Genomic DNA, 26,818 nt, shown 5'->3' on the forward strand with positions numbered 1-26,818 from the left:
TTTGTCAGCCAAATGCAACAAGTTCCTTCAATTTACTTGTGAGGTAGAATAAAATAAAGTTTGATACCATTCATGCACCGCCATCTTTATACTGATACTGCGACGGTATGTGTGCATCTGCACTATGCAGCCACCTACAGGCCATTCTACACGCTGTTGTAGCACGCTTACCAGCTTACAGGATAACGGCGCGAAATTTTGTTTTATTATTACAAATTTAAGGTTTTCATTTGACACATCCTCGTAGAATAAAACTTGCACACTACAGCGGAGTAAGCGCTGATTTAAAACTTCCGGGTAGATTAAAACTGTGCCAGACCGAGACTCAAACTCAGAACCTGTGCTTTTCAGGGGCAAAAGCTCTACCAGCTGAGCTATCCGGACACGATTCATAACGTGCCCCCACAGCTTTACTTCCGCCATTACCTCTTGCCTACTTTCAGAAACTTCGGATAAATCTTCATACATACTCTCCGGGACTATCAACCCTGGAACTTTGAATGGTAGGCAAGAGGTAGAGGCGCAAGTAGAGCCGTGAGGGCGTGTCGTGAGTCGTGGCAAGGTAGGTCAGGCTACTGATCAGCTACTCTCTGTTGTATGTTTGTAGTTTGTAGGCTTTTGTAGGTTGCACTAGTTATAATAACTAGCGCGCTATAATACCCACCCACCTCCCCAGGAGTCGGAACTCCCACACCCATCAGTAAATGCAGAACAATGTATACGTACTAATAATAGAAAGATCATATTAAAGCCCTAAACATTAATAACTAAATACATCAAAATAAAATAAAAAATACAACAGAGAGATAAGAACCCAGAGGTGCCTCACACAGAGAGCATCCCAGAGTGCCCCTGAGAGCTACAACACTAAGAAGAATCACTTCTCGGCTTTTGACAAGATCAGTGTGTAGTATTAATAATATAAACAAAAAGAAAACTAATAAAACTAGTTATAATATTTGGTGTAAGATTGATGGAGTATTGACTAAATATATTGATGTACAAGGAGATGTTACTGTATATTATCATGCTTAATAAAGAACCTTGTCCTAAAAAAAATTTTTTATCAGCTACTGAAGCATCTATTTCTTCTCATAGGTGCGGGAGTTACGACTCCCGGGGAGGTGGGTGGGTATTACATGGCTGTGTGCGCCGCCATGTTGTTGCGTAAGGCGGGTGACCTTGAACGAGCTTCGCTCGGCGCCACCAGGGCCGCGAGGGATCGCGCTCTAGTTTTAACAGAGCGCGTTCCACTGGAAAGACCTGCTTCCGGTGCCGCCATTGCTGTTCTGAGCGGGCTTACTTCCTGCCACGCCCAGATAAGCTTATCTCTATGACGTCACGGGACTGTATATCTCGCTCGTGAGGCAACAGCATGCTCATTCGACTCGAGGCAGCCGCACGCAGCACACAGCCATGCCATACAGGAGGAGAAGATATAGTCGCAGGGCCAGGATCCCTGTGTACAAGACTGTCAGCAGCTTCGATATGACACCTAATCAAGTCTTTCAACAAGAACTACTTACTGGTCCACTTACTTTTGTAGGTTGCAAGATCATTTGTTCGCGAAAAGTGGAGGCTCTGTATTGGAGTAACTGAGCAGCACACAGTTTTAATGTGCTACTAAGTTTCACATTTTATTCTGTTTGGAAGTTGATGAAGTGTGGTGCAGCTTACCACTATGGTGGTGACGATGTACGTCCTGTTCTTCTGGTACTCGCCGTTGGGCCGCAGCCGGACGTACTTGGCGGCCACCGGCGTCAGGCCCGTCTCGTCCGACCACTCCGCCACCTGCGGAAGAGTCGTGCTACACGCGTTCAGCGCTCAATAAACTCATATTACCTATACTTCCCAATATCAGCTCCACACTCAAGTTCTCTCTCTCTCTCTCTCTCTGTCAGACACACACACACACACACATGCCGTACATGTACATATCGCCTTCGCCTCCATTGCACATATCCTTTTCTATGAGGACACACCTCTGCCTGATCCCCTTCCGTTGCCGAAGTCGCTAAAGCTCTGTTGTACGGAGGCTCTCGGCCCGGGGGTAAGGCTGTTCGAATGCTTGTGGCGGACAAAACTTTCACTGGTAGTTTTTGGATGGCAAGGGGAAGAGAGGTTGTAGCCAATATGCTGGTTAAAATACCAAACTCCTCCACAATCTCTCATGAAGTGAGGGTATATGACAGCGTTGATGTTGATCCGCCTGTTGGATGGAGATTGTTAAGCTTGGCGGCCCCCTTGGTGCTATTCGCGAGGAGTAGGCTATGTGCCGGCACCGGGTTCACCCTCACCCTTCTGTCATCATCATCGTCATCATCATCATCATCATCATCATCATCATCATCGCACAAGAGAAACATTACACTTCACTGTAAACACACATACACAGACTGACACACACACACACACACACACACACACACACACACTTGCAAATCCTTAAACACTATATTTCGTAACCTTTTACTTCGCTGTATTTTTCATAATAACTACCTAAGGAAAATCATTGACTTTCAACAAGTTGCCAGATACCAGACAACTAACTAGTCAACATATAAACTGAACTAGGAAAAGTAATCATGGAAATACTGATTTTTTTCCCTTTTCAAGACACAAATTACACATCTGATCCCAAGTTGAGCCTCGTGATATTCTAAATATTATTATTTACATAAGGGACCAACATTTCGAATACATGAATTTCATAAATAGTATAGTTGTCAAGAGTCGATGGTTTTGAAGAGAAACCGATCGAATACACAGTTTATGGTAAAATGAATCACAATTATTTTCAAAGTTGTATAATAGTCCAAAAATACTTTTATATTGACGTAAATAGTTATAATTAATTCTATAAATTATCTCTGCTGCTACTCAACACAAAACAGCTTTGTACTTCTACGTTTATACGCAAAAAACTGTATATTTTGTGTGTGCTTCTCCAGTTACACCAGCAATAGATTTGTTACCAGAGGCCCGACAAGATAATCGATGTTTGTCATCACTTTGATGAAATTAAAACAAATTCTGTTAGCTCTTAATTTACGATAAACTAAAAAGCTGGAGAACGACAAAAACAACTAATCGAAAATGTACAACCTAAAGAGTGAGACTTTTATCCAGAATGGATTATTATAGTGGAAACTGCAAAACAAATTTAATAGTGATTGGTTAGGATATTTAATTTTTCTATAAAATTATGTTGACTGCTAGTATTAGATGGTACTTCAAACTCACATTTAGAAATTTGAGTAGAAATAACCAGTATTCACCTGCCGTTAATAATAGAAAGGAATGTAACTTGAAGTATAAAATCAGTAGTGTCTTGAAGAGGAAATGAGACGCCGCAAAACAGTGTAGGTAAGACATGCATGGCGAACGTAGTTTTCATAAGGATTTGGCGCAGCTCACGCACGTATATAACTATTACGAGCATCGGCTGTTAGTAGCAGGAATTTTTTTCTTCGCTGGTGGCTCTACAAACAGTAAAAATTTAGAAAATAACAGCTTCATTGCACTTCAGAGAACTTGTGTAATTTCCATGTCACTTACGTGTTTTGGCTTGTTTACAGACAAGTAATGAGCTCATAAGGGAATCCATGCCAGTTCCAAATATTTTCCTGTTTATTGCAGGATATGAAGTAGCATAGGCTGATAACTGCCCATAGCAATCTAGGTAGCAGATGTATTACTATAATTTGCGTTTCTTCTTCGAAGATACATTAGAGGCTTTATGCGCTGAATGTCGGCCGCACGTGATATAGGATTAGATCTGTGGTGTATTATTGATATATAGGTGACCTACATAGGTTATTTCATTCCCGTAGCTGAATACTTGGTGTTTTCTAGTTAATATTTTAAGATACACTTGCATGGTAATGTATGGTGTTTAACAATTTTCTGGAAAAAAGATAATGGACGATCTTCTATTTGAAAGCAACTATACAGCGCTTAAACGATGTCACGTCTACAGTAAGTTGTCTTGTACGACTGTAACTGAACTTGGTGAAGACACAGACACACTTCACGTAGTGTTGTAGTCGGACTTCAACCAGTCTGTCCAATGACGCCTTCGTGTAGAAGCAACGGTAGCAAGTATTCATGATATAAAAGTGAGAAACAAGCTCTTTATTATCTGTGTATGTATGAGTGCGTGAGAAAAAGGGGACGCAACTTCTCCATGTGGCTTGTGTCAAGTTATAAATATAATGAATACTTCTGAACGAGGTTAGTGATTATGCGTCGCGTGTACAGTTTAGGTCCAAAAAAACATACATGCATTAAAGAGAGTCTTACTTAGAGTCGTTTCTTTCTGCCCTTAAACAATATTGGACGCTAATTCCATCTTTAAAACGACTTAAAAATTAAGACACTTCGATACATACCAAACACGGATAGAGATGAATAACGTAAATGTGCTGTCATGTGTCTCCAACTGAAGTAGTTGACTTCATCCTACTTTCCATGTGGTCTGTGTACAATAAAACAAATAAATACAGCCACCTTAGACTCCAGTAGATGGAACAGTCGTAGCAGTTGACTGAACGCGCGATTGTTCCCAAGTAGTGCTATTCTTGCACAGAGGTGAGCCCTTGTGCGGACTGCTCGCAAATCCTAGAATGCTTACAGAGCTAACATTGTTTCTTGTAATGATTAGCAGCTGGTTCCAGGGGCTGAAGTGATATGCGAATCCGTAAACAAATGGTCCCTTTAAGGTGTGACTAGAATGTTAGTCCGAAATCATTACAGTGAAATGTCTTCGGAGGACGGATGAACCAGAGACATATTTAACGAATATTTTTAGATTCACTAGGAGAATATTTAGCAGATGCAAGGTATATAGAAAAGAAACTCTTGCGCTCTATTTCTGAATAATGAACGTTTCATTTGGCATTCATCGCGTCGACTAAGGAAATCAGAAACGTTTAAAGAAGATGGTGCTCTTATTGACCGGCTTGTGTGATCCCTTAGGAATGTTACTAGGGTTCTCAACATGTTTCTACGGAAGCGTTAAGGTATACGTGAAGAAATACCTCATGCAGGATCCTGAGACGTTTTACTCAACAATACCTGTTTAACACAAGTCTATCGGCTGAAGATCTGTTCACATTTATGTGCAAGCTAATAGAATAAGGTAGGGGCAGATAACTTGGGTAGTAGTTAAGGTCCATTAAAAAAAAAAAAAAAAAAAAAAAAAAAAAAAAAAAAAAAAAACTAAAACTTTGTTTCTAGTAATATAAATTTGGCTTTATACGAAGGTAAAGAGATTCTAGAGTTTTATAACCAATGACTAACCTATTCAAACCTGCCTTGAAGTAAAACGATTCTTATATACGATTGTAATACTCCTGAGCGTGAAGTAAATATCGAGATTACTTTGTAGCTTACGTTATCTTCGATTTTTGAAACAGTAATGGGGCTACATGAGTAGAACGAGAGAATTTCTACGAAGTACTGAAAATATTGTAAAGTGGTGTAGCTATTGGAAAGAGCGATCCTTCCTAAGATTTTGTTCTCGCTTTCAAATTGATGGCACATGTAGAGGCTTGTAAAGAGTTTGTGTAAGTAATTGGCTTCTCACGAAACATAAAATAGGCAAATGCACTTCTTGTTCAGTAATGAAACTATTTCATTATATGAAGTGGGTTGCGGCACAGCTAAAAGGTCGTGGAAGTTCGTGGAATCTCTACACCTTTACTCTATATCGTTTACGTACTGAAACTTTTCCGTACGAGCACTGCAAATCTGACATGTCCCGTTTCTGAAAATTGGTCTGTTAATATTGTGTCCTAGTAGAAGTCAGTCGCGTGAAGGAAACGCTAAGCGCGCGATATGAGTGGATGCAGATACAAGGAGTAATGGTAGGGAAACAATGAGTTTGGATGACCTATGTTGGTATATTACCACACTGTGCATTGCTCACAGACAAACTACTTTAATTTAAATAAATATTCTACATAAGCTGTTTCTACACTTCCCTTTAGGACCTTATATACACTCCTGGAAATGGAAAAAAGAACACATTGACACCGGTGTGTCAGACCCACCATACTTGCTCCGGACACTGCGAGAGGGCTGTACAAGCAATGATCACACGCACGGCACAGCCGACACACCAGGAACCGCGGTGTTGGCCGTCGAATGGCGCTAGCTGCGCAGCATTTGTGCACCGCCGCCGTCAGTGTCAGCCAGTTTGCCGTGGCATACGGAGCTCCATCGCAGTCTTTAACACTGGTAGCATGCCGCGACAGCGTGGACGTGAACCGTATGTGCAGTTGACGGACTTTGAGCGAGGGCGTATAGTGGGCATGCGGAAGGCCGGGTGGACGTACCGCCGAATTGCTCAACACGTGGGGCGTGAGATATCCACAGTACGTCGATGTTGTCGCCAGTGGTCGGCGGAAGGTGCACGTGCCCGTCGACCTGGGACCGGACCGCAGCGACGCACGGATGCACGCCAAGACCGTAGGATCCTACGCAGTGCCGTAGGGGACCGCACCGCCACTTCCCAGCAAATTAGGGACACTGTTGCTCCTGGGGTATCGGCGAGGACCATTCGCAACCGTCTCCATGAAGCTGGGCTACGGTCCCGCACACCGTTAGGCCGTCTTCCGCTCACGCCCCAACATCGTGCAGCCCGCCTCCAGTGGTGTCGCGACAGGCGTGAATGGAGGGACGAATGGAGACGTGTCGTCTTCAGCGATGAGAGTCGCTTCTGCCTTGGTGCCAATGATGGTCGTATGCGTGTTTGGCGCCGTGCAGGTGAGCGCCACAATCAGGACTGCATACGACCGAGGCACACAGGGCCAACACCCGGCATCATGGTGTGGGGAGCGATCTCCTACACTGGCCGTACACCACTGGTGATCGTCGAGGGGACACTGAATAGTGCACGGTACATCCAAACCGTCATCGAACCCATCGTTCTACCATTCTTAGACCGGCAAGGGAACTTGCTGTTCCAACAGGACAATGCACGTCCGCATGTATCCCGTGCCACCCAACGTGCTCTAGAAGGTGTAAGTCAACTACCCTGGCCAGCAAGATCTCCGGATCTGTCCTCCATTGAGCATGTTTGGGACTGGATGAAGCGTCGTCTCACGCGGTCTGCACGTCCAGCACGAACGCTGGTCCAACTGAGGCGCCAGGTGGAAATGGCATGGCAAGCCGTTCCACAGGACTACATCCAGCATCTCTACGATCGTCTCCATGGGAGAATAGCAGCCTGCATTGCTGCGAAAGGTGGATATACACTGTACTAGTGCCGACATTGTACATGCTCTGTTGCCTGTGTCTATGTGCCTGTGGTTCTGTCAGTGTGATCATGTGATGTATCTGACCCCAGGAATGTGTCAATAAAGTTTCCCCTTCCTGGGACAATGAATTCACGGTGTTCTTATTTCAATTTCCAGGAGTGTATAATGAGACGACGCAGATACGATCAGAACAGGAGCTCAAGAGACAGTTATCTTGTATCGTGACAACGCGGGTGCTCACGCTTGAGAAGTCACGTCTGTAGAATCTCACAAATTCCACTTCTTAATAATTTCTGATCCATGCTCTCCGTGAGTCTGCGTCTCATAACGTTTTCTGTTTTCTATTCAGCATACGCGACCTGTGTTATACAGAGTGTTGACAAAAAATAGCGCGGTAGCATCCGTGGATCCGTGGTTGATGCACAATTGGTGTAACAATGTAATGCTAACAGAACCTTGTAGTCTATATCTCAGCAAGGTTTTTTCTCCGGTCATACGTTTATAGGACACTGTTTTCCACATCTGACACACTACGGAAGAAGCAAGGAGGACGTAGAAAGCAGACTAACACCGACATTTGCCGAAAGAGAGGAGTCTATTGGTATACTAGTATCAAACACCGACATTAATTTGAGAATGAAATATCAGAGAATGTATGCTGGGAGCACACCATTTATGGCAGTGAATTATGGACTGAAGGAAAACCAGAAAAGAAGATAATCGAACCGGCTCTGGTTTGGTGCTACAGAACGACGTTGAAAATTGCACTGAAAAGATGAGAAATGAGGAGGTTTTCCGTAGAATCCGCGAGGTAAGGAATATATGGAAAATAATTTCAAGATGAAGGAACAGGATATATGAGGGGCGTTCAATAAGTAATGCAGAACTTTTTTTTCTCGGCGAATTTCGTTAGAAAAAATGCGGGATTCGTTGAGGGACATCGTGGAATTTTCCTTCTTTAGCCCAGATAGGTGATGGCGCTCTAAGTAGCCTAAATAATGACTTCTGCAACATAGGAGCGTTCCAAGCAGAGAGCTGTCACTGAGTTTCAATCAAACTCTTCGCTTCTCAACTGGATGTCTCTCTTGGTAGTGCTGAAACACTCGTCCAACAGACGGGGTATTCAGAGGTATGTGTCCGCTGTGTTTCTCGCCGTCTAATTGAAGACCACAAAGAGCAACGAAGGACCATCTGTGCGGAATTACTTGCGTGTTACGAGGATGATCGTGACAATTATTTGCCGAACATCGCCACAAAACCCTACAGCTCGGATGTAGCACCTTCCGACTTTCGTATGTTTGGACCAATGAGGGATTCACTCCACTGGAAGCAGTTCTTGGACGATGGGGAGGTTATTACAGCACACACTGGCTCCGATGTCGACCATTAGAGTGGCACGATGCGGTGTAACATTACGAGTCAAGATAGCTGTAACGGAAACTGAATAGCGTAAAGTTATCATTAAAAAACGCACGCCGCGCGATTTAATTGAATAGCGTAAAGTTATCATTAAAAACGCACGCCGCGCGATTTGTGACGATTTGGTTGGTCATAATAGTAGTAACATGCTTTTGAATACAATTAAAATATAACGGCGATACCTGTTTAGTGTTATTGGAAACAATATGTAGTAAATTAATGAGTAAGGTAGCCGATCCTATAAGAAGAGGTGAAATTGGGCATATTAAGGTGTTTTGCTTTATGTCGACTAAGCCCATGATACGGCGTCTTTTTTTCCGTTTACTCTTAGAAAAAAAAAAAAAAATATGTAACGAAGTGCTAATTGTGCGTTGTGAAAAATATAGGGACAAATTTTAAATAGCTACAGTGTATAATCAGACTAACAAATGGACATTCAGTTACGCGAAATAGCGGACAGCGAAGTGTGGTCATTAAATTGAGTACACCTACAGGGCGGTCAATTCCGGGATAAGTCTATTCGCCTCTCACGAGGGACGCTGTATTGAGACCGGTTTTTTTTTTCATTATATCACGGAGAGCGGGCTTAAATTTATAAAAAGGAGAAAAGCTGTATCATTATCATTGACTGTTGGTGTTAAGCAACCAAAACTGTTCATCAAAGGGTTCCGGTGAATGAGTGGTGAATGCGAAATGAAACTGTGAACGAAGTTATGTTAAATAAAGCAGAAGAGACAAGACAGTTTGGTCGTATCTGTTATTATTCCATCAACCGTAACATTTCTTCTCGTTGTACGAAGCCTTTATAGACGATCGTTATGACAATTTGCTTTGAAGGGATCTCGTTACGAGTTAAGTTTTGGAGACCTGGTCAACAGGCGATGTTCGTAGATCTTAGCTACTGCAGCTATTCTGGAATCAGGTGCTACCGTGACCGTTGTGTGTTGTCAATGGCTTAAGGTCATCATATCTCATGCTCTAAGATCGACGCGCCTTTCCTCTTGGTATAACGGTGTCTCACGGTAACAACGACAACGCCGACGGCGAAGGAAGATACGGTAGAGCGGGCAGACGGACCCTCTAGTAAAGTGGCACGAAGCCCTCATACTGAAACGGAGATTATGTTGAAAAATAGGGTATTGTATCCAAAAGCGTGGTGAATGTTATGGTGCATTTGTTTTCCAAATAAATCCAAACTGCTTTCACACAAAAAAGTGTTGCATCAGTTGTTGAACGCCCTTCGTAGGACATACAATAAGAAATCAGGTAGTAACTTCCATGTTATTAGAGGGAGATGTAGAGGATAAAAGTTGTAGGGAAAGACATAGATTGTAATACAGCCGTGCAAGTGTTCTTCGAAGCTGTAAATATAGCACAAGAGAGGAATTCGCGACGGGTCGTATCAAACAAGTCAGAAGATTGCTGTGCCGCCCGCCTTCCCCCACCCCCTCCTCCCGCCCAAAAAATGAATTTTATTTTAGAGACATTGTAGGGAAGATGTTTTTGTCGTCTGGAGAGTGTATTTTTTCTGTGGACGAGTACTGTGCATCGTTGAAAACAAAAGAAGTAAAATGTTCATTAACTACGTTTTTAACACAACTTGTCGATGAACACCCGTAGTTTCTACAACGAATATAACAACTCTCCTACTTTGTACTACGTACAACGAATGTTATCTGCTACAAAGTACGAACTCCCGAGACATGAGACGTCGATTATTCAATTAGGGCAGCTTTTGGACCAGCAGCGAACATAGCTGCGTCTGCATCAGTTGCTGATCGTTATTTTTCAGCTAATCTCTACAACTTAAGTATTCTTGAGCTTCTCGGTATACAGAATCATCCCACAGCCCGTCGAGTGTTCACCTTGACCATGGCGCTGTTGATCGTCATCTCGACGACGTGCAGCGTGTAGTTCTGGCGGCGGCCGTCGTCGTTGAAGCGTATGTCTCCTGTCAGGCCCTCCAGTTCCACCTGAAACAAATGTCCACTGTCAACTCCCAGACCCTCACATCCCCTAGTTCAATAACATGTCAAATTCTGGACTCTCTTCGAAAGCTGCTGCGCATTTTGAAAGCGTTATTCTCGACGAATAGACTAGTTCAAGGATTGGAGAGCTCTCTTATGAACTTATTTGCAGTAAGACGTCTACTATATAGCCCGACGATAAAATATGCCTCTCGCTGTGGGGGAATAACGAAATGCGCAAGGGTAAGAGTTGTTGACTCCGTGATTTGTGAAGTTGGGGTAGGTCTTGGAGGTGTGCTCGGATAGCCGAAGTTGTTGAGGCAGTCGCTCGGCATAAGCGGGAAATCCGGGTTCGAGTCTGGTTCGCCACAAGTTTTTATCTCGCAAATAACTGACGTCAATCTAGATTAATAATATTTACCAAAGCTGTAATGTGGAGCTGTAGACACTGTGTAAATACAAACATTGTAACGATCAACCTAAACAACAGGTTTTATTCTGTTCTGATTTACTCTCTCTTTTTGTTGTTTAAAATTATCATGGTGTTTATCAGTATCTGTTAAAAGTCTATACATTCTAGCATAATGATTTTGACAGAAAAGAAGAGGAACTGAAATAAAATAAAACATGGGTACTAACTTGGTTCAGAACAGTAACGATTGATTCCTTTTAATCGCGTGTAGTGTCCTCTGCCAGAGCTAATCACGCATTCGCCATAATGTAACGAATGTTGGTGCCCCGTCTATAGCCTTATGCAGTAGATGATATAGATTGCGCATTTCATTATATTGAAACCAACAACTCAGTCAGTTGACTTATGATGGCTGCCATTAGCATACTGCAGTATTCCGCCAGTAAATGTTACTTTAATACAAGGGTGATATCTTGTGCAGCGTTTCGTTTCAACCAAAGATATGTGAAAGCAAGTAATGTTTCGTCCACGGGTAAAGTTATTTTAACAATAAAAAACTTTTGTGAACATATATTTTTAAAATTAAACGTACGAGTATGTTTGTCCTGACTCTTAAAACTCGATGACAGACGAAGATTTTAATACGATAAAAAAATATTATTCCATTCACTACAACAGTTCTCTGTTTAACCAAAGTATTCTAATACACTGTACTATGCCTCTTATTTTGATATTGTTTTGTACCGGGTGCTTATAATTAAAGTGCAGATACTCACGGACGTTCAGTGTAGAATGTAACTATGGTAGGGCAGCGGAACTTGGTCGATATGCTAATGTGCTAATGCTAAACAGATTTGTACCGAAAAAAATAGTTCCACATTTCGCCACCAGGTGTAGATCTGGTACTGTACAACATCTCGTCGACATCTCCGGTGCTTATATTGAATAATCTATGTAAACTGCGATTAATAATAAAATGAACATTATGCCCCTCTTGCTTGTTTGACCTGTCCTGCCCACGAAAGGTTACTAATCCATTTCACATGGAAAAATTTCTATACACCTTCTTGCATTCACAGCGCCAGATTTGCACCAAGTGGCCAAAATTGAGACCATTTTGTTCAGTGCAAACCGGTTTTCCATTAACGCAATAGACACTGAACCTCTGTGACTAACTGCACATTAATTAAAACTACCCGGTATAAGTACTGGATTAAGAAAAAGTTATAAAATATAAACGCTTATATTGTGTAAAAAAAGAATATTATAGACAGAACGGATGTAAATGCTTGTTGTTATTTTTGTCTTCAGTCCTGAGACTGGTTTGATGCAGCTCTCCATGCTAGTCTATCCTGTGCAAGCTTCTTCATCTCCCAGTATTTACTGCAACTTACATCCTTCTGAATCTGCTTAGTGTATTCATCTCTTGGTCTCCCTCTACTATTTGTACCCTCCACGCTGGCCTCCAATACTAAATTGGTGATCCCTTGATGCCTCAGAACATGTCCTACCAACCGATCCCTTCTTCTAGTCAAGTTGTGCCACCAACTCCTCTTCTCCCAAATTCTATTCAATACCTCCTCATTAGTTATGTGATCTACCCATCTAATCTTCAGCATTCTTCTGGAGCACCACATTTCGAAAGCTTCTATTCTCTTCTTGTCCAAACTATTTATCTTCCGTGTTTCACTTCCATACATGGCTGCACTCCATAGAAATACTTTCAGAAACGACTTCCTGACACTTAAATCTATACTCGATGTTAACAAATGTCTCTTCTTCAGAAATGCTTTCCTTGCCATTGACAGTCTACATTTTATATCCTGTCTACTTCGACCATCATCAGTTATTTTGCTCACCAAATAGCAAAACTCCTTTACTACTTTAAGTGTCTCATTTCCTAATCTAATTCCCTCAGCATCACCCGACTTAATTCGACTACATTCCATTATTCTCGTTTTGCTTTTGTTGATGTTCATCTTATATCCTCCTTTCAAGACACTATCCATTCCGTTCAAGTGCTCTTCCAAGTCCTTTGCCGTCTCTGACAGAATTACAATGTCATTGACGAACCTCAACGTCTTTATTTCTTCTCCATGGACTTTAATACCTACTCCAAATTTTTGTTTGGTTTCCTTTACCGCTTGCTCAATATATAGATTGAATAACATCGGGGACAGGCTACAACACTGTCTCACTCCCTTCCCAACCGCTGCTTCCCTTTCATGCCCCTTGATTCTTATAACTGCCATCTGGTTTCTGTACAAATTGTAAATAGCCTTTCGCTCGCTGTATTTTACACCTGCCACCTTTAGAATTTGAAAGAGAGTATTTCAGTCAACATTGTCCAAAGCTTTCTCTAAGTCTACAAATGCTAGAAACGTAGGTTTGCCTTTCATTAACTTTCTTCTAAGATAAGTAGTATGGTCAATATTGCCTCACGTGTTATAGTATTTCTACGGAATCCAAACTGATCTTCCCCGAGGTCGGCTTCTACTAGTTTTTCCATTCGTCTGTAAAGAATACGTGTTAATATTTTGCAGCTGTGGCTTATTAAACTGATTGTTCGGTAATTTTCACATCTGTCAACACCTGCTTTCTTTGGGATTGGAATTATTATATTCTTCTTGAAGTCTGAGGGTATTTCGCCTGTTTCATACATCTTGCTCACCAGATGGTAGAGTTTTGTCAGGACTGGCTCTCCCAAGGCCGTCAGTAGTTCCAATGGAATGTTGTCTACTCCGGGGGCCTTGTTTCGACTCAGGTCTTTCAGTGCTCTGTCAAACTCTTCACGCAGTATCGTATCTCCCATTTCATCTTCATCTACATCCTCTTCCATTTCCATAATATTGTCCTCATGTACATCGCCCTTGTATAGACCCTCTATATACCTGAATAATTTCTTTTATCTCATCATATATTTCATCAATTTCTTCATCATCTGCACAACTAGTTGGCATATAAACTTGTACTACTGTAGTAGGCATGGGCTTCATGTCTATCTTGGCCACAATAATGCGTTCACTACGCTGTTGGTAATAGCTTACCCGCACTCCTATTTTTTTATTCATTTTTAAACCTATTCCTGCATTACCCGTATTTGATTTTGTATTTATAATCCCGTATTCACCTGACCACAAGTCTTGTTCCTTCTGCCACCGAACTTCACTAATTCCCACTACATCTAACTTCAACCTGTCCATTTCCCTTTTAAATTTTCTAACCTACCTGCCCGATTAAGGGATCTGACATTCCACGCTCCGATCCGTAGAACGCCAGTTTTCTTTCCCCTGATAACGACGTCCTCTTGAGTAGTCCCTGCCCGGAGATCCGAATGGGGGACTATTTTACCTCCGGAATATTTTATCCAAGAGGACGCCATCATCATTTAACCATACAGTAAAGCTGCATGTCCTCGGGAAAAATTACGGCTGTAGTTTCCCCTTGCGTTCAGCCGTTCGCAGTACCAGCACAGCAAGGCCGTTTTGGTTAGTATTGCAAGGCCAGATCAGTCAATCATCCAGACTGTTGCCCCTGCGACTACTGAAAAGGCTGCTGCCCCTCTTCAGGAACCACACGTTTGTCTGGCCTCTCAACAGATACCCCTCCGTTGTGGTTGCACCTACGGTACGGCCATCTTTATCGCTGAGGCACGCAAGCCTCCCCACCAATGGCAAGGTCCATGGTTCATGGGGTAGGTCAATGCTTACAAAAGCAAAACAAAACAAGTCACATATATGCCTGAGAAATTTTCAGAAAACTGTATGCTTCATGTGAAACTGATATTTCGTCTTCCACTTCCGTGAAGTTGGCTGTCTCATCCACCTTTCGTGAGGTTCTTATTCGCCATCATTAAGGTGGCTTCACCATCTTCAGAAGATAGTTTTTTGGCAATTTGAGTATCGTATGGCCTTGCATGGGACAAGGATTACGTGAGCAACCAACTTCGTAACCGACATCATTGATTTTATTTACTTTTATTTCATATCAGTATCTTATATGACCCATATACACTGTTAGATCCGTAACATATTAATTTGTGACTAAATGAGAGTGCATATCCGAACGTAGAATAGTATAACTTTCTTAGTTTTGTTTGTAGAAACGTGGGAAGATCGACTGAAATATTAATTTTCAAAGCTGGCTTCTCGCGTTTTCAGGCTGAAAACCCCAGTTGTGCCGCTTATTTTCAAAAAGTACGTCATGCATTTGGTCGGGAAGGCCATCGCGCGAACTGCGGAGAATTCCACGGAGCATTTTGTACGGTAATCTGTTGCTTGTCTTGAGCAACAACCATTGGCGTTCCTACGTTCCTCCCTGTTGGACAAGGCACTTGGCACCACGAAATCGTTTGTTTATGATTGTCTGGCAACAGCGTCCTCCACAGTCAAGGATTAGGCTGCATGTCGCAGGGTCTGTGAGTTTTAGAAAATTTTCGGAGTTAGCTAGTTGTGGGCTGACATGTGGTAACATCTGCTGCTTTGGAGAGCACTTGGGATTAAACATTTTGGTTACGATTTTGGTTAGACGTTTCGTTTAACAATGCAGGCATTTGTGCAGCGGCTGGATACAGCTATCACGGTAATTACGTGACTTAGTTTTGCCTGTGTAAACTTTTTCGGTTTTCAGCTCAGTTTCCTCGAAAGAGTGACTTGTTTTTATTTACCGACACATATTAGGGTTGCTTCATGGTGCTCTACTGTTTTTCTAGAGCAAAATAAGTAGTCACAAGCAAGGTTCGACGGTAGTCACCCATGATTAGCAGGTATGCCTAGTTTCCGTTCGGCTGATGGATTTATCTTCTGTTTTCTTCCTTTTCCCATCAGTAGCGCATGTCTGAGTTCTAATGAGTTTACAAAAGTGACGGTGTCATGTGCATTCGATGAAACGTTATTTTATTGGTAGAATATTACCTATAGAGTTCTAGAGTTTATTAAGAAATTATTCCCCATAACGAACCTTGATATTAAGATGATTTTGATCTGTTAAATGGTTACCAAAATGAGAGAACAGGTTACTTCATTTTCAATAAATGTCTTTTTTCATGGAGAACAGTAAGTTAGCTTTATAGCCTTATCCAGCACGAGCATTCCGCCACTGTTGTCCGCGTCCCGTGATTATTGACAATAGCTGCCCTTCTTGAGAAACGTATTTTCAGATGATTTGTGAAATTCATTCGGTTCTGGCGCTGCAGTCCGGAACCGCGGGACTGCTACGGTCGCAGGTTCGAATCCTGCCTCGGGCATGGGTGTGTGTTATGTCCTTAGGTTAGTTAGGTTTAAGTAGTTCTGAGTTCTAGGGGACTTATGACCTCAGATGTTGAGTCCCATAGTGCTCAGAGCCATTTGAAATTCATTCCCTGATTAGTCGTGCTGAAGTATCTATAGTCTGACTGCGATGCATATTACAGGTTAATCATTGGGCCAAATTCAAACAAATTCTCTTTTTTTCGTCAGACGACATTGTACTCACTGGACGGGCAAACAGAGATGCACTTCCGGCTCAAGATAAGAAGTAGAATGGCTTCATCAAGCCCATGATATGGGGTGCGACAAAGAAGTAATGACAGTGATTTTCTTTGCAAGATATGGTAACCCCACAGGCTTGCGTAGGCACAATATCTTTGACTTTGGTCTATAAGCTGCTTCTAGTCCAAGCGGCACATCGATGCAACTGCTCAGTCGTGAGTTGTGCTGTAATACGTAAACACGTGTTTGTGACGCTCGTCACGGAAATGAAACCGCATATTATTGCGCAACGGTATTCCATTTCTTTCTGCGTTAAATTGGGTGAAAACGCGACAACTTATGGTAAGCTTCAGAAGGCTTTTGGAGAAGAGGTTATGTCAAGAACTCATGTTTTTCGTTGGCATAAAATGTTTAGTGAAGGCAGAACGAATGTTGAAGATGGAGACCACAGTGGACGACCATCAACCTCACGGGCGGATGTCAACTTGGTCAGGGTGCGTGAACTCGCACGATCTGATCGAAGCTTATCCGTGAAAATGATTGCGGAAGAACTGAACACCAATCGAGAAACGGTTCGTCTAATAATAACTGAACATCTTGGTATGAGAAAGATTTGTGCAAAAATTTTCCCCAAAAATCTCACACCCCAACAGCGAGAAATACGGAAAAATGTGGCAGCAGATCTGTTAGAGCAAACGGAAATCAATCTAGAATTGTTGAGCCGTGTTATCACTGGTGATGAAGGTTGCTGTTTTCAGTACCATCCAGAGACAAAACGTCAAAGTTTGTAATGGTGCCCAAAGTGATCACCCAGACCAAAAAAAGCTCGCATGTCAAAGTCAAAAGTGAAATGCGTGTTTGTGTGCTTCTTTGATTCCAAGGGAATTGTTCATAAAGAGTGGGTGCCTCCTGGAGAAACAGTTAACCAATATTACTACAAAGAAATTTTAGAAAGACTTCGTAAAAGAGTTCTTTGTGTCCGTGCCAACATTGCTGATAATTGGATTCTGCATCACGATAATGCGCCATCCCATATTGCTCTATCAGTACAGCAATTTTTAACCTCAAAACAAATTTCAGTTTAACCACAGCCACCTTATTCACCAAATATCGCTCCATGCGACTTTTTTCTATTTTCAAGAGTCAAAACGGCGGTCAAGGGACACGATTTTCAAACAACGCAAGATGTTCAAAAAGCTGTGACGATGGTCTTGGACGATATTACAGAAGATGAGTTCCAGAAATGTTGCCATCAATGGCAGAAGCGCTGGAAAAAGTGTGTGCAATCAGAAGGGAAATACTTGGAAGGAGACAACACTAAACTTGACTAAAACGGTAAGCAACATTTTTTTTCACGTCAGTCTCAGTACTTTACTGTCGCTCCTCGTTTGTAACAAAGAAGTGGACCCGTATTTTAAGAAAATATATTTATGGATTCAGTCAGTAATGAGACAATAGGTAGCGCCAGTATGTTCAGTAAATATTAAATGACGAAAAATGAAGGGCATCTTTTAAACGATATAGCGCACAGTCCAACAGAAACAGAAGTTCACCGAAGGATTGAAATTACTTCGTTAGTAAAAAGGAAGTAATATCAATACAGTGTTTGAAACTGTTTGGTACCCGTTCAGCTAGCCATATGTAAAAATGATAATCATACCTTTAATTTTCATAATGTAGAAGAAATTAGTTTAACTGTGCTACTGCACGTGTAAAACTAATAAAAAGAGTCATTCAGATCTTAAAATCAATGCTGAACTTAAGCCACAAATGAGAAAACTGTAACTGACACTACCAATGCACATAGACCGTAATGACAGAAACTCGACTGTTTTCTCTCCTCGCATGATTTGGATATAAATTTCAAACCTTAACGCGACTAAGATATGGGCGTGAGTGATCTACATGTATGGATGGGAGTAAGTGTGCAGCTTGTAAAGCCCCTGTAAACTCGGGCCCCTCGAGTACACGATGCAGTTGTCTCCCGCAGACGGAGATGAAACCTTAGTAAATACGAGTAGCTTTGTGTATTGACTACGAAATCTGAGTCCGAAAGTCGTAACAGAAGTAGGTACCGCCCGCAAAAGCCTTCGTTGTGTTATTTGGTCAACTTCAGCGCTCGACACGACCTGTTTGTTTCCACTTATCACTTAATTGTGTAGTGCTGTGTGACGTCACGGTGTTGTAGCGTATTTTAAAAAAAAAGTTCAAATATGTGTGAATTCCTAAGGGACCAAACTGCTAAGGTTATCAGTCCCTAGACTTACACACTACTTAAACTAACTTAAGCTAAGAACAACACACACACCCATCCCCGAGGGAGGACTCGAACCTCCGGCAGGAGGGGTGCGCAACCCGCGCGTGGCGCCTCTAACCGCGCGGCCGCGTATTTTAAAAGTACCGTGTCTGCAGAGAGCGTATTGCAGTACGTGGTGGCACCCTCTAGTATATGTTGTCCACGTTTTAAAATTATTTGCGAGTGGTGTCGGTGATACTGGAACTCCCTGAATGATGTTTGTGTTAATAATGTTGGAAGAGTTTATGGCGATTTATTAGCGAGTTACACTCCTGGAAATGGAAAAAAGAACACATTGACACCGGTGTGTCAGACCCACCATACTTGCTCCGGACACTGCGAGAGGGCTGTACAAGCAATGATCACACGCACGGCACAGCGGACACACCAGGAACCGCGGTGTTGGCCGTCGAACGGCGCTAGCTGCGCAGCATTTGTGCACCGCCGCCGTCAGTGTCAGCCAGTTTGCCGTGGCATACGGAGCTCCATCGCAGTCTTTAACACTGGTAGCATGCCGCGACAGCGTGGACGTGAACCGTATGTGCAGTTGACGGACTTTGAGCGAGGGCGTATAGTGGGCATGCGGAAGGCCGGGTGGACGTACCGCCGAATTGCTCAACACGTGGGGCGTGAGATATCCACAGTACGTCGATGTTGTCGCCAGTGGTCGGCGGAAGGTGCACGTGCCCGTCGACCTGGGACCGGACCGCAGCGACGCACGGATGCACGCCAAGACCGTAGGATCCTACGCAGTGCCGTAGGGGACCGCACCGCCACTTCCCAGCAAATTAGGGACACTGTTGCTCCTGGGGTATCGGCGAGGACGATTCGCAACCGTCTCCATGAAGCTGGGCTACGGTCCCGCACACCGTTAGGCCGTCTTCCGCTCACGCCCCAACATCGTGCAGCCCGCCTCCAGTGGTATCGCGACAGGCGTGAATGGAGGGACGAATGGAGACGTGTCGTCTTCAGCGATGAGAGTCGCTTCTGCCTTGGTGCCAATGATGGTCGTATGCGTGTTTGGCGCCGTGCAGGTGAGCGCCACAATCAGGACTGCATACGACCGAGGCACACAGGGCCAACACCCGGCATCATGGTGTGGGGAGCGATCTCCTACACTGGCCGTACACCACTGGTGATCGTCGAGGGGACACTGAATAGTGCACGGTACATCCAAACCATCATCGAACCCATCGTTCTACCATTCCTAGACCGGCAAGGGAACTTGCTGTTCCAACAGGACAATGCACGTCCGCATGTATCCCGTGCCACCCAACGTGCTCTAGAAGGTGTAAGTCAACTACCCTGGCCAGCAAGATCTCCGGATCTGTCCCCCATTGAGCATGTTTGGGACTGGATGAAGCGTCGTCTCACGCGGTCTGCACGTCCAGCACGAACGCTGGTCCAACTGAGGCGCCAGTTCCATGGGAGAATAGCAGCCTGCATTGCTGCGAAAGGTGGATATACACTGTACTAGTGCCGACATTGTGCATGCTCTGTTGCCTGTGTCTACGTGCCTGTGGTTCTGTCAGTGTGATCATGTGATGTATCTGACCCCAGGAATGTGTCAATAAAGTTTCCCCTTCCTGGGACAATGAATTCACGGTGTTCTTATTTCAATTTCCAGGAGTGTATTTTGATGTTGGCAGTTGTGGGCAACAGATTCGTTTTCAGTTTAGAATTATTAAAACGGTGTGTTGTTTATGGTTGGAGATACAAATTTATCTTTCGTTTCTTTGTTAGTTGTGGATTTTACTACGAATGTCGCAGTGGGGGCGGCATTTTGAGCACGATTAAATTCCTACAGTTATTCGGTTTGCGGAGAAAGTATGAGACTGACCAAATTTGCTGCATCTCGAATCAGAGATCGGTATATGGGGCGTTGTCAGACGAGCAATGTATGGTTTTCTATCCGGATGGGTTCCAAGCTTAAGAGCTCTAGGCTAATTAGTGGCGAAATTTCGTTACTATATTGTTTTGCAAGAGCTAGATTGCTAGATCTGACTTTGTTTGGTATGTTTGTTTTGTAGCATGTACGGTATCTGGGCATATGTGCCTAATTGTGTATTTCTTCTATATGAAAATGGGGCTGATGCAATTTTTTGGTTTTGTTTCTTTTTGGTAATGGCATTGGACTGTGAATGAGGTATCTGGGAGTTTTGTTTTACCTACAACGCTGTGGTTAGATTTCCGATGCTAGATATATGAGTGAGGTTTGGTTTTATGGTACCATGACTGACGTTTTGGAACTTTATTTCGTTAATTTTCGCGAGTTTTCGCTTTGTTCGATGCTGCTGCTTTGGCTTTGGATTTGGATTTTCATATACCACTCTTTCTTTTTTTTTGTATCGGTCTCTCAAGTAGACTTATATTGCTCAACTGTGGATTTCGATACCAGATAGTTTTTTCACTTTTATTGTCCCTTTTTTATTTTTTCTCTTTCTTATGTCGCTGTCAGAAATGTGTCTAGTTTACTATTATTGTAATTTTTGAGGTTGTTACGTTAGATTATAGTTAGTACCCGTCCCCCCCCCCCCCCCCCCCGCCAAAAAAAAATCTCTTACTTTGGGGCAACGGCCCAGTTAATTTCAATATTTATTATGAAAAATATACACGATTCTGTTTTTGATGTTTACATTTTCGTGCGATGGAAAACTTTACGGTTCTTTGTCGCCATCTTCACACCATAGTTGTATTGCTTCTTTGGGGCTCCATTTGACATCATTGGTCAAGGCCTAAGTGTCATACCAAACGCCCTGGTTTATCCATGTTATTCCTTTCCACCATCAGTGTAGGCACTATTTTCAGAAGACGCAGAATCATAGTAAGAGACTGGCCAGTAGACCATTAGATGGTTCAAATGACTCTGAGAACTATGGGACTTAACTTCTGAGGTCATCAGTCCCCTAGAACTTACAACTACTTAAACCCAACTAACCTAAGGACATCACACACAATCACCCATGCCGGAGGCAGGATTCGAACCTGCGACCGTAGCGGTCGCGCTGTTCCAGACTGTAGCGCCTAGAACCGCTCGGTGACCCCGGCCGGCTTGGCCAGTAGAGAAAGCTGATACGGCCAAGGCGATGCTCTGAGACGTCACACCGCCTTATCGATCGTTCCTGCAGCACTCTGGAGCACTTTTTATCTACGCAGAATTAAATTTGGTCGAGAGCTTTCGTAAGGAGCTGGTCGAGATGGAGTCGCTGTAAGGAGCCGTCGCGAACTGGAGGGAGTCGAGGGCTTTCCGGAAGAATCGGGAGGCACGGGGAAAAGCGGAGAGAGTCTAAGTCGACCGGAGGGGAATTTGTTTCAGCTCTGGTTCCACGCGGAGTTGCGTGGAAAGCGAACACGCGGACTTGGCTATGGGGGAGAGTGCGTACAGTCGCTGTGGACTGAGGAGCAGGTGCGTGAGCGTGCTCTCTGGCCCCCACCACACGCCACCGAAGGAGGGGAAGGGAGGGGAGGGCGTAACAGTGTGTTTATGGGCAGCGAGCCCGCGCCGAAGCACGCGGCCGAGTATTATGGATGTTATTTTTATGCTGTCGCGTCGCGCGCGGAATAAACCGGGCCAATTCCAGCGGAAAGGGAGGCAGCGAGAGCTGCGTCAAAAGCGAAAAAAAGGGGAACACGAGGGCAGTAGAGTAGAGGAAGTTGGAAGCATGTCAAGGGGCAGGGAGGGAGGGGGGAAGAGTGGCTGGGCCACGTGCATGTTGGCTGGCGAGTGTGCGCGCCGCTGCCTGCTTTTTTGGGTGGTTACAGAGTCGGTGGGAGTGTATGTCAGAGAGAGGGAGAGAGGACGAAGAGAGAAAGAGAGAGTGGGAGAGAGACCGGGTGGCTCATCTCGCGCGCCGCTGTTTCGAAAGTATCATTTGGCGGGCCGCGCGAAAGGATTTCGCCGCCGCACAAAGAATATTAAACCGGAGGCCGCGCGCCGCGGTTCGCGAGTCAGCGCGCACAAGCCCGCGGATTTGGATTTAATGTGTGGAGGCTGCAGAGGCAGTGCAAAGCCAGCCGGCGCTACGCTTTATTTCTGTGTCGGTGTCGGCAGGTTAGGGCAAGAGCAGGAGGACGTAACGCGTGTGCACAGCTGGGTCAACAGTCGCTCTGTTGAGCGCATCTGCGAAGCACAGCGCGGCGCTCTGGCGGATTTAGCACCGAGACGAAGTGTGGCTAAATGCGACAGGATCGCTGCGTGTCAATCAAAGTGTTACCGACTTGTGATAATCTACAAGTACGGCCGAAATTTTCAGAGAGTTAGAGCACGGCTTTACTTTAATATTTCAGCTGTCAAACTACGAGCCTTCTGTAATTTTTAGCCGTGGAATTCTCTGCTGTAACGAATTGGATTCGGATTTTGCGAATCTGGTCTGACGTCAGCTGGTTGAGGCACACGGAAATTTGTGTCGGACCGGGACACGAATCCGAATTTCCTGCATATCGCGAGCAGTCGCCTGAAACACTTCGGCTATTCGAGCACGTCTCCGGTTAACATCGAGTATAGATTTAAGTGTCAGGAAGTCGTTTCTGAAAGTATTTGTTTGGAGTGTAGCCATGTATGGAAGTGAAACATGGACGATAAATAGTTTGGACAAGAAGAGAATAGAAGCTTTCGAAATGTGGTGCTACAGAATAATGGTGAAGATTAGATGGGTAGATCACATAACTACTGAGGAAGTATTGAACAGAATTGGGGAGAAGAGGAGTTGGTGGCACAACTTGACTAGAAGAAGGGCTCGGTTGGTAGGACATGTTCTGAGGCATCAAGGGATCACCAATTTAGTATTGGAGGCCAGCGTGGAGGGTACAAATAGTAGAGGGAGACCAAGAGATGGATACACTAAGCCGATTCAGAAGGATGTAGGTTGCAGTAGGTACTGGGAGACGAAGAAGCTTGCACAGGATAGAGTAACATGCAGAGCTACATCAAACCAGTGTCAGGACTGAAGACCACAACAACAACAACTCTAGCGCCGATCCTATCTTCCATACGACACGGAAGTGGTTCAGGCGATCGCTAGCGATAAGCATGAAATTCGGGTTCCACTTTCAGTCCGTCGCAAATTTTCGTGTGTCGCAATCAACAGACGTGAACTCAGACTCGCAAAATGTGAATCTAATTCGTCAGGTGACAGAATCCCAAGGCATCTGCTCCTTAAAAAATGTACCACAGCTCGTATTTTGACAGTGAAGCTATCGCTAACTTCGATTTGCTATAGGATTTTGGAACATAACTATGTTGGAACATTATTAATTACCTCTAATTACCAGCACGGACTCCAAAACATCGTTCTTGTGAAACACGATTAGCGCTTTATTCTCGCTAGATGAGTCCTATCGACAGGGGATGTCAAACTGATTCAGTATTTTTCGATTTCCAGAAAGCATGCAACATCGTTTCTCACAAGGACTTCTAATAAAATTAGATACCTATGGCGTATCACTTCAGCTGTGTGTCTGTATTTCTTGTCAGAAAGATCACAGTTCGCAGTAACTGATGGAAGGCCATAGAATGAAACAGACGTAATATCCGACGTCCCCTAAGGAAGTATTATAGGCCCTCTGCTGTTCCTGATCTCTATATACGATTTAAGATCCCATTTAGATTATTCACAGATGCTGCTGTCATTTACCTTCTTGTAAAGTCATCAGATGTTCAAAGCCAATTGCAAAATGATTTAGACAAGATACCTGTTCGGTGTGAAATATGGCAATTGAATATAAAAAATTAAAAGTTTAAAGTCAACTACTTGACTACTAAATGAATTCAGCTAAATTCCGGTTACACGATAAATCACACTACTGTAAAGGCTTATGGATTACACTTACGAATAACTTAAATTGGAACTAAATGGCTCTGAGCACTATGGGACTTACCATTTGAGGTCATCCGTCCCCTAGAACTTAGAACTACTTAAACCTAACTAACCTAAGGACACCACACACATCCATGCCCAAGGCAGGATTCGAACCTGCGACCGTAACAGTCGCGCGGTTCCGGACTGAAGCGCCTATAACCGCTCGGCTACAGCTGCCAGCACTAAATTGGAACTATCACATAGATAATGTTGTGGGGAAAGCAAACCAATACTGCGATACTTGGCATAAGACTTAAAAAATGCAACAGACCCACTAAAGATACTACTTACACTACGGTTGTCTGTCTTCTTCTAGAGCACTGCTGTGTGATATGGGATCCGCTATAGTTACGGCTGACGGAGGACAACGAAAAAGTTCGCAGAGGGGTAGCTCGTTTTGTATTATCGTGAAATAGGGAAAAGAGCACCACGAATATGATACGTGAATTGAGGAGGGAATCCTTGAAACAAAGACCGTTTTCGTCGCGGTAGGGTCTCCTCATAAAATTTCAGTAACCATCTTTTGCCTTAGAGTGTGAAAATATTTTGTTGACAGCCACCTACGTACAGTGGAATGATCGTCATCATAAATTAGCACTATACTTCACAGACTGAAAAGTGCACTGATGAGCCAAAACATTTTGAGCATCGAATAAAAGCATGTTAGACCAGTTTTGGAAAGCAACACAGCAGCGAAGACATGGATTCGACAAATCCTTGGAATCTGACACCACATGTGTTCGTACGTGTGACGCAATTCCCGTAAATTACAGGGCGGCGATTTGCTGGTGTTCAGCTGGCGTCCGACATCGCTCCAGATGTGTTCAATCCGGTTAACATGAAGCAAATCTGGTGACCGAAATACCAACCTGAGTTCACTATCAAGCGCCTGAAACCACTATAGCACAATTTTGGTGTTGTGTGTCTGACAATTGTCCTATTGGAAGATGCTACAGCCATCGGGTAAGACGTTAACCATGAGTGATACTGGTGGACTCCCCAGCTGTCATGGTGCATTCCGGCGATCCAAAAAGAAACCCAGATGAATGCTCCTCATGACGTAATACTGCATCCACCGGTCTGCGTACGGACGCGGTGCGTGTTTTGAGGAGTCGTTCGCCTGGAAGACAGCTTACCTGCGCTCGGTCATCGACCTGGTGTAACATAAAATGTGATTCATCAGACCAGGCGATGCGTTTCCACTGATCGAGGGTCCAATGTCGATGAGCCCGTGCCCACGCTACAGTAACTGACGACGTCTTTGCGTCACCATGGGAACAAGTACAGGGTCTTCTACTGCAGAGCCTCAAGTTCAACGACGTGGACTCCGGGACACTTGTGCCTGTACCAGCTTTGTATTCCATCATCAGATACGACATAAATCGCAGCCTCTCGAGACTGGGCAAGCCTCTGATCACGACGTCCTGTGATGAGTCGAGGACGTTCAACATCTTATCACCTAGAGTTAGTTTCACCGTCCTTTAACCTCTTTCACCATTGATGCTCACGAGCCTAGCACGCGAGCAGCTGGTCAGCTTGGCCGTTTCCGAGATACTGGTTCCCATGCGCCGGGCCATAACGCTCAGCACGCTGTCAGTGCTGCCTGTGTCAGTGGATTTCTCTATTTGAGGCCCTTATCGTCGCTAGACAGACTCGCCATCTGTCTCTGCATCGCGAATGTTCTTTCGCTACCGCGTCGCATTGACGCAACTCCAACTGGCAGCTCGCGATTGGCTATGGTCATGATGTTTTTTCTCGTAAGTGTAGATACGTAAAGGGTAGAGTGGTATGAAACTTCCTGGCAGATTAAAACTGTGTGCCCGACCGAGACTCGAACTCGACTCTCGGTCGGGCACACAGTTTTAATCTGCCAGGAAGTTTCATATCAGCGCACACTCCGCTGCAGAGTGAAAATCTCATTCTGGTAGAGTGGTATGTTCTAGGTGTCGAACAAGGCTAAGGTGTGCTGTGATCTCACCTGTTTCTACGTCTCCATGAAAACCAGTGTCCCGTAGACAATACACTCAAGTAGACACCGAGTGTCTTAACTTACGAAATGCATTGGATACAGTACCGCACTGTCGTTTAGTGGAAAAACTGAGATTTAAATCACTTTTATGACTGGATCAGAACTTC

General features: G+C 44.0%; 1 protein-coding gene across 1 annotated transcript in view; it reads right to left on the reverse strand.

Annotated features, from left to right (window-relative positions):
* Positions 1-26,818, reverse strand: part of LOC126187999 (glutamate receptor 1-like) — a 1,505,209-nt gene that overhangs the window by 294,549 nt on the left and 1,183,842 nt on the right. The window contains exons 9-10 of the mRNA XM_049929408.1: positions 10,547-10,654; positions 1,678-1,791 (exon numbers count right to left, since the gene is read on the reverse strand). Of these exons, the coding sequence (XP_049785365.1) occupies positions 1,678-1,791; positions 10,547-10,654 (222 nt within the window). The remainder of the gene's footprint in view (positions 1-1,677; positions 1,792-10,546; positions 10,655-26,818) is intronic.

This window comes from Schistocerca cancellata, chromosome 5, assembly GCF_023864275.1.
Source record: "Schistocerca cancellata isolate TAMUIC-IGC-003103 chromosome 5, iqSchCanc2.1, whole genome shotgun sequence".
NCBI lineage: Eukaryota > Metazoa > Arthropoda > Insecta > Orthoptera > Acrididae > Schistocerca > Schistocerca cancellata.